The sequence below is a fragment of the Anolis sagrei genome, chromosome 2 (genome assembly GCF_037176765.1).
Source record: "Anolis sagrei isolate rAnoSag1 chromosome 2, rAnoSag1.mat, whole genome shotgun sequence".
Classification (NCBI taxonomy): Eukaryota; Metazoa; Chordata; class Lepidosauria; order Squamata; family Dactyloidae; genus Anolis; species Anolis sagrei.
This window is the reverse complement of record NC_090022.1, coordinates 7,062,179-7,081,166: the sequence shown is the minus strand read 5'-3', so window position 1 is coordinate 7,081,166 and position 18,988 is coordinate 7,062,179. Positions and strand designations below refer to the sequence as shown.

The 18,988-nt window shown below is 44.8% G+C and overlaps 1 protein-coding gene across 1 annotated transcript in view; it reads left to right on the top strand.

Moving 5' to 3' along the window:
• LOC132765312 (zinc finger protein 208-like) overlaps positions 1 to 18,988 on the top strand; it is a 62,398-nt gene that overhangs the window by 22,159 nt on the left and 21,251 nt on the right. Inside the window, exons 6-8 of the mRNA XM_067463264.1 lie at positions 5,800 to 6,645; positions 9,685 to 9,811; positions 11,688 to 12,743. Of these exons, the coding sequence (XP_067319365.1) occupies positions 5,800 to 6,645; positions 9,685 to 9,811; positions 11,688 to 12,743 (2,029 nt within the window). The remainder of the gene's footprint in view (positions 1 to 5,799; positions 6,646 to 9,684; positions 9,812 to 11,687; positions 12,744 to 18,988) is intronic.

Below are 18,988 nucleotides of genomic sequence, written 5' to 3'. Positions count from 1 at the left end.
ATTTTTCAAATGACCCAAGTGTTGTCGGATACCCAAGCTAGTATAATATAAAGCTAACTAACAAAGGCGTATCACCAAAATATTACAAAACATACACTAAAGTCTCACAAGCACAGAAAGATTGAAACACTAAAGGAAGAACTTCCTGACAATTAGTACTATTACTTACTTACTTACTTAGGCGATCTCTCATTGTCCGAGTAAGATAATCTTCCACGGTGGGTGCATAGGTGACTGTGGAGCCCTATTCTTGATCTGCATCTTCTCCCACAATGAGGGCATCAGTTTCCATTCGGGGTTGGCTTGACATGCCTTCCTCTTGGCACGTTTCTCTCTTTCGCCCTCCATTTCTGCCTCTTCAAATCCTGCAGCACTGCTGGTCACAGCTGACCTCCAACTGGAGCACTCAAGGGCCAGGGCTTCCCAGTTCTCAGTGTCTATGCCAGAGTGTTTAAGGTTGGCCTTGAGCCCATCTTAGAATCATAGAATCATAGAATCAAAGAGTTGGAAGAGACCTCATGGGCCATCCAGTCCAACCCCCTGCCAAGAAGCAGGAATATTGCATTCAAATCACCCCTGACAGATGGCCATCCAGCCTCTGCTTAAAAGCTTCCAAAGAAGGAGCCTCCACCACACTCCGGGGCAGAGAGTTCCACTGCTGAACGGCTCTCACAGTCAGGAAGTTCTTCCTAATGTTCAGATGGAATCTCCTCTCTTGTAGTTTGAAGCCATTGTTCCGCGTCCTAGTCTCCAAGGAAGCAGAAAACAAGCTTGCTCCCTCCTCCCTGTGGCTTCCTCTCACATATTTATACATGGCTATCATCTTTCAATCTCTTTTCCTGCCCACCAACATTCTGCTTTCCATTCTTTAGTTCAGAGTAGAGCAACTGCTTTGGACAACGTGGCCGGTCCAGCAGAGTTGATGGCAGAGGACCATCGCTTCAATGCTGGTGGTCTTTGCTTCTTCCAGCACGCTGACATTTGTCCGCTTGTCTTCCCAAGAGATTTGCAGGATTTTCCGGAGGCAGTGCTGATGGAATCGTTCCAGGAGTTGCAGGTGATGTCTGTAGACAGTCCACGTTTCGCAGGCGTATAGCAGGGTTGGGAGGACAATAGCTTTATAGACAAGCACCTTGGTATGCCTACGGATGTCCCGGTCCTCAAACACTCTCTGCTTCATTTGGAAAAATGCTGCACTCGCAGAGCTCAGGTGGTGTTGAATTTCAGTGTCAGTGTTGACTTTTGTGGAGAGGTGGCTGCCAAGGGAGCGGAAATAGCCAACATTTTCTAATGTTACACCATTAAGCTGTACTATTAAGTACTATTAAAAACCAGGCGTGGGCATACTTGGGCCCTCCAGGTGTTTTGGACTCCAACTCCCACAATTCCTAACAGCCGATAGGCTGTTAGGAATTGTGGGAGTTGGAGTCCAAAACACCTGGAGGGCCCAAGTATGCCCACGCCTGGTTTTAACACTGGAATCCAGTGGCTGCATCTTTGGGGAGGGTTTTGGATGAAGCCTTCCTGCATTGCAAAATGGGGTTGGGCTGGATGACCTCTGGGGGTCCCTCCCAACCTCTTTGATTCCAAGAGGGGCATTGTAACCTAGAGGTGCTTGCCTCAAATTTGCACCTTTTGCAGAAAACCCCTCTTTTAGTTCCTATTCAAAACCCAGGAGCCTTCTCCAAGGTCCCACCTGGCACACATTTCACTCTCTTTGCAAGTCAGGCTCTGAAGGGTTAACCCAACCGAGCCTGGCTTCCCAGAGTGGCTTGGAAAGAGAAGAAGGGGGCAGAGCTGTCCGCCTGTCTGTCTGGGTCCCTTCCCTTCCTGTCCCTTTCTTTGGGGAAGCTTTGGCCCTGGGATATCTAGTTTCCCCCCTCTCCCCATTGCTGCTTGTTTGTTGGCCTTTGCAAGGAGAGGCAGGAGGAGCTGTGTTTATGTCTTGCATTGTCTGTGGCTCTGCAAGGCTCCATGTGCAGCCTCCCAAAGGGAAGAGGATCAGTCCACTGATTGATCCATTGATTGATCGATTAGCATAGATCAATTTGCAAAGCAGAAGGTAAGAAACCTTGCAGGTAGGACCACCTGGAGGGAGGGGAGGGGGAAAGGGGGAAGAGGGATTTCAATCTACCTGGTTACAGGCATCTCATAATCACCATCATCACCAGTATTGCATTGTTGTTGTTGTTGTTGTTGTTGTATCATCATCACTATTGCATTGTTGTTGTAGTAGTATCATCATCACTATTGCATTGTTGTAGTATCATCATCAGTATTGCATTATTGTTGTAGTAGTATCATCATCACTATTGCATTGTTGTTGTATCATCATCATCACTATTGCATTGTTGTTGTTGTATCATCATCAGTATTGCATTGTTGTTGTTGTGGTTATATCATCATCATCACTATTTCATTGTTGTTGTTGTATCATCATCATCACTATTGCATTGTTGTTGTTGTATCATCATCAGTATTGCATTGTTGTTGTTGTAGTATCATCATCACTATTGGATTGTTGTTGTTGTATCATCATCAGTATTGCATTGTTGTTGTTGTATCATCATCAGTATTGCATTGTTGTTGTATCATCATCATCACTATTGCATTGTTGTTGTATCATCATCAGTATTGCATTGCTGTTGTATCATCATCATCACTATTGCATTGTTGTTGTATCATCATCATCACTATTGCATTGTTGTTGTTGTATCATCATCAGTATTGCATTGTTGTTGTGTCATCATCATCACTATTGCATTGTTGTTGTTGTATCATCATCAGTATTGCATTGTTGTTGTTGTTGTCGTATCATCATCACTATTGCATTGTTGTTGTTGTATCATCATCAGTATTGCATTGTTGTTGTTGTATCATCATCACTATTGCATTGTTGTTGTTGTATCATCATCAGTATTGCATTGTTGTTGTTGTATCATCATCAGTATTGCATTGCTGTTGTATCATCATCATAATCACTATTGCATTGTTGTTGTATCATCATCATCACTATCGCACTGTTGTTGTTGTATCATCATCACTATCGCATTGTTGTTGTTGTTGTATCATCATCATCATCACTACTGCATTGCATTGTTGTTGTTGTTGTATCATCATCACTATCGCATTGTTGTTGTATCATCATCATCAGTATTGCATTGTTGTTGTTGTATCATCACTATTGCATTGTTGTTGTTGTGTCATCATCATCAGTATTGCATTGTTGTTGTTGTAGTATCATCATCACTACTGGATTGTTGTTGTTGTCATTGGCTTTGGATTTCAGTGCACTTTGCAATCCATTTTTGGAACCACCTTGGAGTAGGGAAAAGGGAAAGTGGAAGAGGAACTATATATAACCTACCTGGTGAATGCCATTTGACATGGCAAAGTGGGGTCAAACTGCATCAATTCTGCAGTGTAGATGCAGCCTGGGTCAGGCAAATCATAAAATGGGACTGAGAAGGTAAGCCAGGAATAAGGGAAAACCCCTTCAGGATTAAAAGGAGGTGTTGTTATTATTTATTATTGCCATCTGGGTTGTTGTAGGTTTTTTCAGGCTGTATGGCCATGGTCTAGCAGCATTCTCCCTGACGTTTCGCCTGCATCTATGGCAAGCATCCTCAGAGGTAGTGAGGTCTGTTGGAACTAGGAAAGTGGGTTTATATATCTGTGGAATGACCAGGGTGGGACAAAGAACTCTTGTCTGTTGGAGCTAGGTGTGAATGTTTCAACTGACCACCTTGATTAGCATTTGTTGGCCTGGCAGTGCCTGGGGCAATCTTTTGTTGAGAGGTGATTAGATGTGCCTGATTGTTTCCCCTCTGTTGTTTTGTGTTGTAATTTTTGAGTTTTTTAATACTGGTAGCCAGTATTATTATTGCCATTATTTTTTTATTTATGTTGTTTCCACAATAGTGCATAGCACTTCTCAAGTCAATCAATTCAATTAGGCAATCCCTCGTTGTCTGAGGCGTACTGGCGGTGGGTCCGTATGTGACTGTGGAGTCCTATTCTTGACCTGCATCTTCTCCCGCAGCGAGGGCATCAGTTTCCAGGTGGAAGGCAGTCCAAGTCGGGGTTGGCTTGACGAGCCTTCCTCTTGGCATGTTTCTACCTTTCGCCCTCCATTCGTGCCTCTTCAAATTCTACAGCACTGCTGGTCACAGCTGACCTCCAGCTGGAGCACTCAAGGGCCAGGGCTTCCCAGTTCTCGGTGTGGATGCCAGAGTTTTTAAGGTTGGCCTTGAGCCCATCTTTCAATCTCTTTTCCTGCCCACCAACATTCTGTTTCCCATTCTTGAGTTCGGAGTAGAGCAACTGCTTTGGGAGGCAGTGGTCGAGCATTCGGACACAGTGGCCGGTCCAGAGAAATTAATGGCGGAGGACTATCGCTTCAATGCTGGTGGTCTTTGCTTCTTCCAGCACACTGACATTTGTCTGCTTATTTTCCCAAGAGATTTGCAGGATTTTCCAGTTGATGGAATCGTTCCAGGAGTTGCATGTGACGTCTGTAGACAGTCCACGTCTCACAGGCATATAGCAGGGTTGGGAGGACAATAGCTGTATAAACAAACACCTTGGTCTCTCTAAGGATGTCCCAGTCCCCAAACACTCACTAGAAAGGCGTTCTCTCGAGTTGAAAAAAATAGCAATATTTGGGTTGTTATAGGTCTTTTGGGTTGTATGGCCATGTTCTAGAAGCATTCTCTCCTGGCGTTTCGCCTGCATCTATGGCAAGCATCCTCAGAGGTAGTGAGGTCTGTTGGAACTAGGAAAATGGGTTTATATATCTGTGGAAAGTCCAGAGTGGGAGAAAAAACTCTTGTCTGTTGGAGGCAAGTGTGAATGTTTCAATTGGCTTTCCTTGAAGCCTTGAAGATACCATGATGAGATAATTCAAATACAGGGGAACTCCAGAAAAGAAACAATCTGGGACAGCTAATCACTCTTCAACAAAGGTTTTCCCCAGGCACTAACAAGCCACACCTAAAAACTGTCAGGCCATCAAATGCTAATCAAGGTGGCCAGTTGATGCAGGCGAAACGTCAGAAGAGAATGCTTCTAGAACATGGCCATACAACATATAAATGGGTTTATATATCTGTGGAAAGTCCAGAGTGGGAGAAAAAACTCTTGATTGTTGGAGGCAAGTGTGAATGTTTCAATTGGCTTTCCTTGAAGCCTTGAAGATACCATGATGAGATAATTCAAACACAGGGGAACTCCAGACAAGAAACAATCAGGGACAGCTAATCACCCCTCAACAAAGTATTTCAACAAGCCACACCTAAAAACTGTCAGGCCATCAAATGCTAATCAAGGTGGCCAATCGATGCAGGTGAAATGTCAGGAGAGAATGCTTCTAGAACATGGCCATACAATCTGAAAAACCTACAACAACACAGTAATTCCAGCCATGAAAGCCTTCGACAATACAATAGCAATATTTATTTATGGTTTTTCTACTTTTGGGGGTGTTCCTGCACCTGTGAAAGCAGATATATATATATATATGTAAATATATATGTAAATATATATTGATTCATATATATTTATGATGTCTGAAGGAGTTGATGGTCATAAGGCCGAAGAGTTGGAGGCTTGGTCTACCAACTCCACCTCCCTGGATAATTATGCTGTAAAATTAATACATTTCTATATCATTTTATCTTCTTGAATATCTTCCTCTTTTTAAAAAACAGGACAAGTTCTTCATAGCAGTGTGTGAAATCCATCTTCATCCCGAGATCCTTGTTCTCCAGGAACAGTGAAGATGATTGGTGGACCTTATAGAACCAGCTTACACATGGGCAGGTAGCACCATTTTGGGGGAAATCACAGACAAAATATAGGATTTCAAACACGAAATCCCATGACCTGGAATGCGAAATGGCAGCCAAGAAGAGGAGAACGTCAGGTGATGGCCTCCAATTCAACTCTATGCTAAAGCAAGGGTTGAAGATCAGTGCCGAGGAAGGAGACCAAGTAGAGTTGAAACCGGAGGTGGCCTCAGAAAGAGCAGCTTGTCACGAATCCAAGGCAGTGAAGGACTTTCTCAAGCAGGAAGACGTTATGGGTGGACCAGGCAAGGTGACTCCACCAGGATCTCATGAAGATCTCAAAGAAGCACCATCTTCTCACTTGGGATGGGGAAATTCCCAGAGATCAGGGTCTTCACCGTGGGAGAAGGCAACGGTTCTCTTGACGTCTGTTGAAGGGTCACCAAATGCTTACCGAAAGTCCAGAAGTCTTGGTGGAGGAAGCTTAGGAGATGTCATAAAAATGGAGGACATGAAGATGGGCGACTGTTGGAAAGGAAAGGAAGACCTCCTGAAGGAGGATTTGGTCACCATGGACGTCCAGCAGGCCCTCTTCCGGGAATACCGCTACCAGGAGGCGGAGGGTCCACGCGAGGCCTGCAGCCGCCTCTGGTACCTGTGCCACCGGTGGCTGAATCCAGAGAGGCACACCAAGGAGAAGATCCTGGAGATGGTGATCCTGGAGCAGTTCCTGGCCATCCTGCCCTCCGAGATCCAAAGCTGGGTCAAGAGGGGCTGCCCTCGGACGTGTGACCGGGCCGTGTCCCTGGCCGAGGACTTCCTCCTGAGACAGCAGGTGTCCGGACAACTGCAACCAGAGGTGGGCAGAGTTTGATCCCACAGAGGACATGCTAGGGCTACACATATAATGGTGATTCCCAGTGTTCTTTTGAGATGGTTTCACTTAGTATAGGGTTGACTCTTTGATACTGGAATTGATCCAGGCAAGACTCCTGGCCATTTGATAGATCAATAAAGGACTCCTCTACACTGACCATATAACAGCCTTTGAGTCTGGCTTTCTAGATCAGAGCTTTCCAGACTTTGGGTTGTTGTAGGTTTTTTTGGGCTATATGGCCATGTTCTAGAGGCATTCTCTCCTGACATTTCGCCTGCATCTGTGGCAAGCATCCTCAGAGGTAGTGAGGTCTGTTGGAACTAGGAAAATGGGTTTATATGTCTGTGGAATGACCAGGGTGGGTCAAAGAACCCTTGTCTCCTGGAGCTAGGTGTGAATATTTCAACTGACCACCTTGATTAGCATTTGATGGCCTGGCAGTGCCTGGGGCAATCTTTTGTTGAGAGGTGATTAGATGTCCCTGATAGTTTCCTCTCTGTTGTTTTGCTGTTGTAATTTTAGTTTTTTTAAAATACTAGTAGTCAGATTTTGTTCATGTTCATGGTTTCCTCCTTTCTGTTGAAATTGTCCACATGCTTGTGGATTTCAGTGGCTTCTCTGTGTAGTCTGATATGGTGGTTGTAAGAGTGGTCCAGCACTTCTGTGTTCTCAAATAATATGCTGTGTCCAGGTTTCCTCACAAGATACAAACTATCTACAGACCCACCAAGAAAATCCAACGAATGCTACGTTCAGCAAAGGACAAGAGGGATCTTCTCGCTTCTGCAGGAGTCTACCGTGTACCATGCAGCTGTGGACAAGTCTACAGAGGGACCACCAAATGCAGCATTGCCCAAACACGCATCAAGGTACATGAAAGGCACTGCAGAGTACTCCAACCACAAAAGTCAGCCATAGTAGAGCACCTGATGAACCAGCCTGGACACAGCATATTATTTGAGAACACAGAAATGCTGGACCACTCTCACAACCACCATGTCAGACTACACAGAGAAGCCATTGAAATCCACAAGCATGTGGACAATTTCAACAGAAAGGAGGAGACCATGAAAATGAACAAAATCTGGCTACCAGTATTAAAAAAACTCCAAAACTACAACAGCAAAACAACAGAGAGAAAACAATCAGGGACAGCTAATCACCTCTCAACAAAAGATTCCCCCAGGCACCAACAAGCCACACTAAACAACTGCCAGGCCATCAAATGCTAATCAAGGTGGTCAGTTGAAACATTTACACCTAGTTCCAACAGACAAGGGTTCTTTGCCCCACCCTGGTCATTCCACAGATATATAAACCCATTTTCCTAGTTCCAACAGACCTCACTACCTCTGAGGATGCTTGCCATAGATGTAGGCGAAACATCAGGAGAGAGTGCCTCTAGACCATGGCCATATAGCCCAAAAAAACCTACAACAACCCAATGATTCCAGCCAAGAAAGCCTTTGACAATACATTTTCCAGACATTTCATGTCTGTGACACACCATTTTTATAGATCAGGCATGGGAAAACCCCAACCCTCCAGGTGTTTTGGACTTCAACTCCCACAATTCCTAACAGCCAGTAAGCTGGCTGAGATTTCTGGGACTTGAAGCCCAAAACACCAGGAGGGCCAAAGTTGGCCTGTTATAGTTGCATCATTCCACAACACGGTAATTCAGTATCGCTAGCAAATTAGAGGTTAAACGACAATTTCCGTAACTTTTGATTATTTTTATTTATTTATTTACAGTATTTATATTCTGCTCTTCTCACCCCGAAGGGAACTCAGGGCGGATCACAATGCACACATACACGGCAAATATTCAGTGCCATTTTTGACATACAGGACATACAGACAGACAGAGGTCATTCAGCAGTTTCTTCCACTTTGGATCCTGAAGGTTGCTCCACTTGACCACAGCGAGAACTGTCATTTAATCCACTATGACACCAAGCCTTTTAATCGTAGTATTTCCTCCTTGCGCATCAGTATTTTTATGGTGTTATAAATTAACCTCCCCACTTTAAGTGGTCTCTAATTTCTCTACTCACAGCACAGCTGTTTTCAAACTGCTTAGGTGAACAGTAAGCTGGGCTATTTTTTAAACAGTCAGGAGCTCAACCCTGACTTGGGCTTTGAGCTTGCCACTTTTTGGTCGGAAGTGATTTATTGCAGCTGATTAACCAGCTGTCCTACCAGCCCATAAATGTTATCTTGCCCAAATTAATAGATTTTCTGCCATGTGGGCTGAGCATAATGGGAAAAATACGAGGGGTATTTTTAAAGTAAGGTTCGTTTGAACATAAGTACACAACGAAAGTTTATTTCAAAAAAGTAAATTTATTTTCAGAAAGTACATACTTCATTCTGTTTTTTGACATAGTTGCCAAGTTTGTTCAAACACTTATCATACCTCTGAACCAATTTTAAAATACCCTCTTCATAAATCTTCGCTTCAACTGAAGCCACCCAATCGTCTGTAATCAAAGAAGGGCGACCGGAGCGGTCCTCATCATGGACGTTGTCACAGCCATCTTCGAATTGTCGTACCCACTTACGTACTTTGCTTTCACTCATAACAGTATCACCGTACACTTCACAAATCTGTCGATGAATTTCTGCAGCAGGCAGGTTCCTTGCTGACAAAAACCGTATCACTGAGTGAACCTCACATGCGGCGGGTGAATTGATAGTCTTAAACATTTTTAAAGCACAGAACAGAACCGTACAGGTTAGCAACAGAGCGGAAACTGATCACAGTTGTTCCCGAGGCATGCCGGTACACGACTCACGCGCTCGTTGCAGTATGCGCGTGAACTACTAGTGTCTACAACAAAACGGACCTTACTTAAAAAATATCCCTCGTATAACATTGGAATTTTCCGCCCCACATCTCTTTGGCTGGAGGCACTTGGTGAGAGGGAGGAAGGAAGTGTTTTTCAGCCCTTGACATTCTTCTTCTTCTTGCATATTGTCCTGTTTATCTACTCAAGTTTCCTTCCTGTTTTGTTCCAGGGCTCAGCCCTGATCCAAGAGGCAGTGTCAACCCTTTGTGTGACTGAGCAACTACCTCCGAGCCCCAAAGAGAAGCAGCCTGTCGCCAAGGGCAAGCAGGGGAATGGTGGCAAGACCAGCAGACACAGTAAGGATGTCCGTGTGTTCATTTTGACTGTCTTGCATTCTGGAGACAGTGTGGCTTTATGCTGCTTCTTTGTCGATCGGATGCAGAAGATAAGGGAGCTCACCCTTGGGAACACATTTGGCCCACTTGGGTATACTGAGCATGGCCACTGCCACTATGTGCATGGGCTTTAAAGTCATAGCTAAACATTAAGAGCTCTGCTTTCATTTCTCATACTGTTGAGATGAAATAACAGCTGCTCTGTGGTTGGTGGGTATTTCTTCTACTGCTGAGGTAAAATGTAAGCTGCTCTGTGATAGGTTATTTCTTTTACTGCTGAGGTAAAAGGAAAGCTGTGCAGCGATTGGTTAATAGAGCTCAGTTTTTATTTCTTGTACTGCTGAGGTATAATGAAAGCTAGGCTGTGAGTGGCTGTTTTGGGCATCACACATTCTACTTTGTCTATTCCCAGACTGCAAGTTTTACTATTTATTTGTTTGTTTATTTGCAGTATTTATATTCCGCCCTTCTCACCCCGCAGGGTGGATTACAATGCACATAGACATGGCAAACATTCAATGCCAATTAGACATCCAACATATATAGACAGGCACAGAGGCAATTTAACATTCCAGCTTCATGGGAGTATGCTCTAATCCAGCCACAGGGGGAGCTGCCACTTCACCGTCCACTTGTGAGACCGAGTCCTTGATGGAGTACTTCCTCATTCTTCTGCAGGCTGCTGAAAGATTTTATGGCGTCGTGAATTAGTTAAATTAGCCTCCCCGCAAAAAGCGGTACCTAAATTTCCTACTTGACAAATGCAACTGTCTTTGGGGCTGCATGTCGCACCTCAGAGTAGATTCACCTTGCTGAAATCACCAAAACTGCACACAGGCTGAAGTCTTTGTAGTTTATTGAAAAGTGAAAGATAAGAAGTTCTCAAAAGCAAGTAATGTTCCAATAGATCAATAAAACATATCACTGTAAAGCAGGATTCCAAGAGACACCAACAAAACATGAGAACATGACAAAGTCCTGAGACCATGGACACAAGAACTACAAGATAATCCAGGCAAACGAGCACAAGCTACTTGGTTGAGCGAAAAGTTGCTCTGTTTTCAAACACACTGCTTAATACCCTTTGCAATACATGAAAGCATTTCTTTGGCCTCTGACCTCCTTCTTGTTGGCTACTCTCACACTCCTTCAAACTCTGAATTTCAAACGGTCAGCCCAATCTAAGATTCCCGTTTCCTCAAGGTCAGGCTGCTCTTTAGTGTCAGCCTGGTTGCCTTCCTGCCTACTATCAGGCTGAGAACTGTCCTCCTTTTCTGAGTCAATTTGCACCTGGCTAGTTTCAGTATCAACAACATAATTTCCCTGCTGTGGGAAACTGAACTTGCACACCCTGTTCCTCATTGTTTACAACAGGAACATTTTGAACCTGAATATGAACCTGGATCCCATCATCCTTGTCAGAGTCACTCTGAGACCCCATCTGAGTCACAACACTATCAGTCTGTTGTTCCAGGTGAATCACAACACTGCAAGCTAGACTATTAACAGTCAGGAGCTCACTCCAACCTGGGCTAGCCTCGAACTCATGACCGCTTGGTCAGTAGTAATTTAATGCAGCTGTCTACTAACTAGCTGCGCCACAGCCCGGTCCTACACTAAATACATGTATGTATTGGAATGCAATGTTGTGTCAAAATTTCATTTTACTATAAGAACACATGCATATTGGAATGCAATGTTGGGTGGAAATGTCAAGTCAATCGACCAACTATTTTTCGAGTTTTGTGAGCACAAACATATGCAGGCTGAGATTTTATATATAAGGATTTTCTTTCTTGAGGATTCATGTGTTGGGTTTCCTTGTCTTTTGCAACAGGCGATGAATGGAGGAGAGACAGCAAAGAGGAGAAGCTTCAGCAAGACCATACTGAGCCGATGAAGCCTCACGGACCCTCCCGTGAAATCCCCCCGTGGCCCCAAAGGAGTGGAGAAACTTCTGAGAGCCACAAAGAGGCAGAGAAAGGGAGGAAAAACCACCTTGACTCCAGCGTGAATGTATTCTTTCCCTATATAGGAGAAAGTGCTGAAGTGACGCAAAAGGTTGTCCTCAAGAGAAGGCGCAGGAGCAGAGGGGAGCGGGTGTGCAACGTGTGTGGGAGGAGCTTCAGCCGGACCACGGTTCTCGTCGCGCACCAGAGGACCCACACTGGGGAGAAACCATTCATGTGCAAAGACTGTGGGAAGTGCTTCAGCCTCAAGTCCACTTTGGTGGCACACGAACGGACCCACACGGGGGAGCGGCCGTACACTTGCTCCCAGTGCGGGAAGAGCTTCACCGTCAGCTCGGACCTCACCCGGCACTACCGGATCCACGTCGGAGAGAAGCCCTTCAGCTGCTTGCAGTGCAACAAGAGCTTCAGCCGGAAGACGCAGCTGCTCAACCACCACAAGGTCCACACGCGAGAGAAGCCGTACAAGTGCTCCCAGTGCGGGGAGACCTTCAACCGGAGCTCCAGCCTCATGATCCACGAGGGATCCCACACGGGGGAGAAGCCCTTCAAGTGCCCGGACTGTGACAAATCCTTCAACACCTCCTCCCAGCTGGTCAAGCACCACCGAGTCCACACCGGGGAGAGGCCCTACACCTGCTCCGAGTGCGGGAAGAGCTTCAGCCAAAGGCAGATCCTGATGGTCCACCAGAGGATACACACAGGGGAGAAGCCCTTCAAGTGCGCCACGTGCGGGAAATGCTTCTGCGATCGGGCCGTCCTCATTAGGCACCAGAAGGTCCACACGGGCGAGAGGCCGCATCAGTGCACAACCTGTGGGAAGAGCTTCTCTCACCGCGCGGTCCTTGTGAGGCACCAGAAAATCCACACCAGGGACTCTCTCAATATGCTGATCATGGAGGAGGACCCAGATGAAGCCTCATGAAACCACAGCATTTCCGTACCTTCAGTGTGGGCTGCAACTCCCATGATAACTCAGTACGGTTGGCACTCCACATTTGCCGGTTTGATTACACAGCCCAACAACAACAACAACAAAACCTTGTTATCTCAGTTTTCTGGAATGTTCCTCGGGTTCTTTTGGGCACAGATTAAGCAAATTGCATTGGATAGACTGCAACAGCTGTAGATTAGAGAGATGGGGAGGGAGGAGCGAAGTTGAAATGCAGTGGAAATGCAGGTTTAAAAAGTAATCAGTAAAATGCTAATTTTGACAATTTATTCACACTGTCCTTACTTGCAGCAATAGATGATATAGTGGAAGTTGGCTGGAGGCTATTTAAGGCTGCCCCCCCCCCCCCCCCCCCCGTTGTGCTCTTTGCTTCAGCGTGAGGTAGGAGGCAGATTCCTAATGGGGGGTTTGGCCTTTCTCTCCTTGTTCCCTTCTCCCCTTTTCCAGATAGTAGGGTTCCCATTGCTAGGCCTATATATAGGTCATTTTCAACTCTTAAACATTTCAAAAGAATCACAATGGGGCAAGAAAGTCTGACTGGATTGGCACTCCTGAGTGTCCACCAAAGTTTATCAATAGAGCCTTGTATTGACACAGTTTTCAAGTGTTTCCAACTATCAATTACTAACATTTGAAAACATACATAAGACACACAATAGGGCAAGAAAGACTTGGTATTCTTTTGTAACTTACTTACTTACTTACTTACTTAGGCGATCCCTTGTAGTCCGAGGATGATGGTCCTCCAAGGTCAGTGTTCTGGCGGTGGGTCCGTAGGTGGCTGTGGAGTCCTATTCTTGATCTGCATCTTCTCCCGCAGTGAGGACATCGGTATCCAGGCGGAAAGCGGTCCCGGTCGGGGTTGGCTTGACCAGCCTTCCTCTTGCCATGTTTCTCTCTTTCACCCTCCATTCATGCCTCTTCAAATTCTGCAGCACTGCTGGTCACAGCTGACCTCCAGCTGGAGCGCTCAAGGGCCAGGGCTTCCTAGTTCTCAGTGTCTATGCCAGAGTTTTTAAGGCTGGCTTTGAGCCCATCTTTAAATCTCTTTTCCTGTCCTCCAACATTCCGTTTTCCGTTCTTGAGTTCAGAGTAGAGCAACTGCTTTGGGAGACGGTGGTCGGGCATCTGGACAACATCGCTGGTCCAGCGGAGTTGATGTTGGAGGACCATCGCTTCAATGCTGGTGGTCTTTGCTTCCTCCAGCACGCTGAAATTCGTCCGCTTGTCTTCCCAAGAGATTTGCAGGATTTTTGGGAGGCAGCGCTGATGGATTCATTCCAGGAGTTGCATGGGACATCTGTAGACAGTCCACGTCTCGCAGATGTATAGCAGGACTGGGAGGACAATAAACAAGCACCTTGGTATCCCTATGGATGTCCGGGTCCTCAAACACTCTCTGCTTCATTCGGAAAAATGCTGCACTCGCAGAGCTCAGGCGGTGTTGAATTTCAGTGTCAATGTTGACTTTGGTGGAGAGGTGGCTGCCAAGGGAGCGGAAATGGTCAACATTTTCTAATGTTACACCAATTAGCTGTATTCGTGGCATTGGAGAGGGGTTGGCTGATGACTGCTGGAAGAGCACTTTGTTTTTCTCAATGTTCAACGACAAGCCGAGCTGCTCGTATGCTTCTGCGAAGGTGTTTAGAGTGGCTTGTAGGTCTTCTTCTGAATGCGCACAGACGACTATCTTTTGTAACTATCAATTACCAATTAACAGTCATTTTCAGTTGAAACGTTGTATCTAAAATAGAAAATTGATTTAATTAAATCTATATAAAAATATAGAACGAACCATACTATTTAAATTATTTTGTGTTATGGAACTACCGTACTCTTCATGAGTCACTCAAAAATAGTTTCACCCCTTCCCTGAATTTTTGCCAATGGGAAATTATTTTTTGTGTCTTCCAGCCTTGTAATTGGTTCAAAGTCTTACGGGGTAGCATTAGAGACAAGTTTTCACACTACAATGGTGGGTCTCCCAGTTGTGCCATCGAAGACACCACCAACTTGCCAGCATCCTGTGTGGAAATTTGCAGAAACTCATCGCAAACTGGAAAGAAACGTACGACTATTAACATGGTTCAATGGAACACACAAACGAAAACTATAATAGAGAAAATGCACCAGAAAATTTGACTTTTGGAGTTGGATCGTGTTTTTGTGACATGGGCGAAAACTTTGTTTGGTCTTAAGCCAAGGGAAAAAATAACTACTTTATCCAGAGATTTTTTGGTCCTGTATTAATAGTTGAGATTGTGGACTAGGATCTTAACAAAGACCCCAATCAAATCTCGCCTCAGCCAACGGGTATTTGCCACCAGCCGCATCATGCGCACAAACCCCATGTTTATCAAGGGGTCAATAGCACTGTCCTGCCTCACAGGATTGTTGCAAAAGGACCTTTGGACTACTGTACGCAAAGCTCACTGAGCACTTAAGAGGAGAATGCTGTACTGAATCTTTCGTTTTATGGTTATAATGAAGATTTGGGATTAGGGTACTTTCCTTGTATTTCTAAACGCCTTCTTATTGTGTCTTTGGGATCTCCACTGAATAAAGGACTTGAATTGTAAACGTGTTGATGCTTCCCTTCCCCACCCCCTCCCCAAATTATCCTACCCAATTTATTTGGGGTGGCAAAGTAAACATAGAACCATGACAATGTTCTTGTACAAAATGCATGAGGCTGTGGGTGAACTACAACTCCCCTCATGCCAGATTAACCCCCAAAAAGTCCATCAATAGTTAAAGTTTATTATATTGGGCATGTTTGCTCTAGATGCATCATTGGTGGGGTTCAGTGTGCTCTCCGACTGCAGGGTAAACTACAACTCCCACTATGGTTGAGTTGTAGGTTGAGTTAGTCATAGGAGTTCTGTGTTCCAAGTTTGGTCCAGGTTGATCATCTGTGGAGGTCACAGTTTCTCTGGCAGTGGGTGAACTACATCTCCCAAAAAGGAAAGTCAATTCTCCCCAAACCTGTCTAGTAATCGAATTTTAGCATATCACTTATGGGTGCCATGTTTATCTATCATCTATCTATCTATCTATCTATCTATCTATCTATCTATCTATCTATCTATATAAATGCTCTGTGCATAATGAGTACCTTAAAAACAAAAGAACTAATGAACAAAATCACACCAAATTTGGCAACAAAATATCTCAAAATATCTCACAACACAAGGAGTGACAATCACTCAAAAAATTATGATTTTGTCATTTAGTTCACCTACAATCAAAGAGCATTCTGAACTCCACCAACGATGGAATTGAACCAAACATGGCACACAGGATTCCCTTGACCAACAGAAAACACTAGAAGGGTTTGGTGGGCATTGACCTTGACTTTGGAAATTGTAGTTCACCTACATCCAGAGAGAACTGTAGACTCAAACAATGATGGATCTGGACCAAACTTGGCACAAATACTCAATATGCCCAAATGTGAACACTGATGGGAGTTTGGGGGAAATAGACCTTGACATTTGGGAGTTGTAGTTGCTAGGATTTATAGTTCACCTACAATCAAAGAGCATTCTGCACCCTACCAACGACAGAATTTGGCAAACTTCCCACACAGGACCCCCACGATCAACAAAAAATACTCAAGGCCATCCAGTCCAACTCCCTTCACCAGGGCAAGAAAATGTAATCAAAGCCCTCCTGACAAAGGGCCATCCAGCCATAGATTTAGATAGATATATTGATCCACACACAGAGAGATATAGTATCATAGATTTGAAAGGGACCCCGAAAGAAGGACAATGATATGTTGTATGTTCCAGAGTAGGCAAACCAGACACTCTCCACATCAACACTGACAAAGAAACAACAAGAAATACTGTTTACCCACAAGCAGAAAGAAATTACAAATATTAGAAACCAACACTTTCTCATTACTTTATTTTCCAGATCACCAGACTGGGCTGCAGCAACGCCTGGCAGGGGATGACTAGTACTTAATAATAATAATAATAATAATAATAACAATAATAATAATAATGCTACAGCTTAATGGTGTGAAAGAAACCCATGTGATGCCCCAGAGTACTCCAAGCCCTTATATTTGAGTCAACACTTCTTGACAATACTCTTTGTTTTATTTATTACTAGCTTGAGTACCCAGCGTTGCCTGGGTTATTTGAAAGAGCTGTGCAAATTGTACAAAATGCATAAGGCTGTGGGTGAACTACAACTCCCCTCATGCCAGATTAACCTCCAAAAACTCCATCCATAGTTAAAGTTTGTTATGTTGGGCATGTTTGCTCTAGATGCATCATTGGTGGGGTTCAGTGTGCTCTCCGACTGCAGGGTAAACTACAACTCCCACTAGGATGAGTCAATCCCCTCGAAGCCCTCCAGTAGGTTGAGTAAGTCATGAGGATTCTGTGTGCCAAGTTTGGACCAAGTCCATCATCTGGAGATCACAATTTCTCTAGTTGTGGGTGAACTACAACTCCCAGAAAGGAAGGTCAGTTCCCCCCAATCCCTTCCAGTATTCAAATTTCGGCATATCAGTTATGTGTGCCATGTTTGGTCCAGATCCATCGGTGTTTGGGTTCACATTGCTCTCTGGAGGTAGGTGAACTACAAATCCCCCAATGAAAATGAATTTTCCCCAAATTCACCTTCCAGTATTTTTCGCTGGTCATGGGGGCTCTGTGTGCCAAGTTTGGTCCAATTCCATCTTTGGTGGAATACAGAGTGCTAGGTGATTGCAGGTGAACTACAAATCCCAGTACCTACAACTCCAAAATGCCCAGGCCAATTAACCTCAAAACGCACCAGTACTCAAATTTGAGCATATCGGTATGCATGCCAAGTTTGGTCCAGATCTGTGTGCCAAGTTGGTGAAGTTCATAGTGCTCTTAGATTGCAGATGAACTATACATCTCAGTGCCTACTAATCATGAATTCTCCCAAACCTTAGTATGTTCATTTGCTGATGAATTCCTCTGTTTGCTGTGTGCCATACAAAATAACAGAAAAGGGTTAAAGGAGAGGCAGTGGGCGGAGTCATGCAAATTCCACACCAATGGAGAGAGTCAGAAACACTGAGATGTCTGTGGTGGAGGAAAAAACATAAAATCTAGAATGAAATGGTCCCCATAGGAAAGCCTTCACTTGAGTAGTTTGCAGTATGGTATTGGTGGAGAACACTGGCAGAGCTCTTGGACATGGCTGGATGGCCATCTGTCAGGGATGATTTGAATGCAATATTCCTGCTTCTTGGCAGGGGGTTGGACTGAATGGCCCATGAGGTCTCTTCCAACTCTTTGATTCTATTCTATGGCAAAAATGGGCATGATAAAAAACAAATTAGCAAGAACCTAACAGAAGCTGAAGAGATCAAGAGAAGGTGGCGAGACTAAACAGAAGACCTGTATAGGAAGGATAATAATATTGGGGATAGTTTTGACGGTGTGGTGAGTGAATTAGAACCAGACATCCTGAGGAGTGAGGTTGAATGGGCCTTGAGAAGCATTGCTAACAACAAGGCAGTAGGACGATGGGATCCCAGCTGAACTGTTTAAAATCTTAAAAGATGATGCTGTCAAGGTGATGCATGCCATATGCCGGCAAATATGGAAAACACCATCAGACTGGAAAAAATCAACTTATATCCCCATACCAAAAAGGGGAGCCCCCGGTGGCACAGTGGGTTAAATCCCTGTGCCGGCAGGACTGAAGACCGACAGGTCGCAGGTTCGAATCCAGGGAGAGGTGGATGAGCTCCCTCTGTCAGCTCCAGCTCCCCAAGCGGGGACATGAGAGAAGCCTCCCACAAGGATGATAAAAACATCAAATCATCCGGGTGTCCCCTGGGCAACGTCCTTGCAGACGGCCAATTCTCTCACACCAGAAATGACTTGCAGTTTCTCAAGTTGCTCCTGACACGACCAAAAAAAAAGGGGGGGGGGAAATGGGAGGAGGGCAATGACCAATCTCGATAAAAGAGTGAAGAGTAGAGACATCAGACTGGCAACGAAGGTCCGCATAGTTAAAGCCATGGTACTCCCCATAGTCACCTATGGATGTGAGAACTTGACCGTAAGGAAGACTGAGTGAAGGGACTGTGGTGCTGGAGGAAAATGCTGAGAGTGCCTTGGACCACGAGAAGATCCAACCAGTCCATCCTACAGGAAATAAAGCCTGCTCATTGGAGGGAAGGAGATGAGAGGCCAAGATGAAGTCCTTTGGGCACAT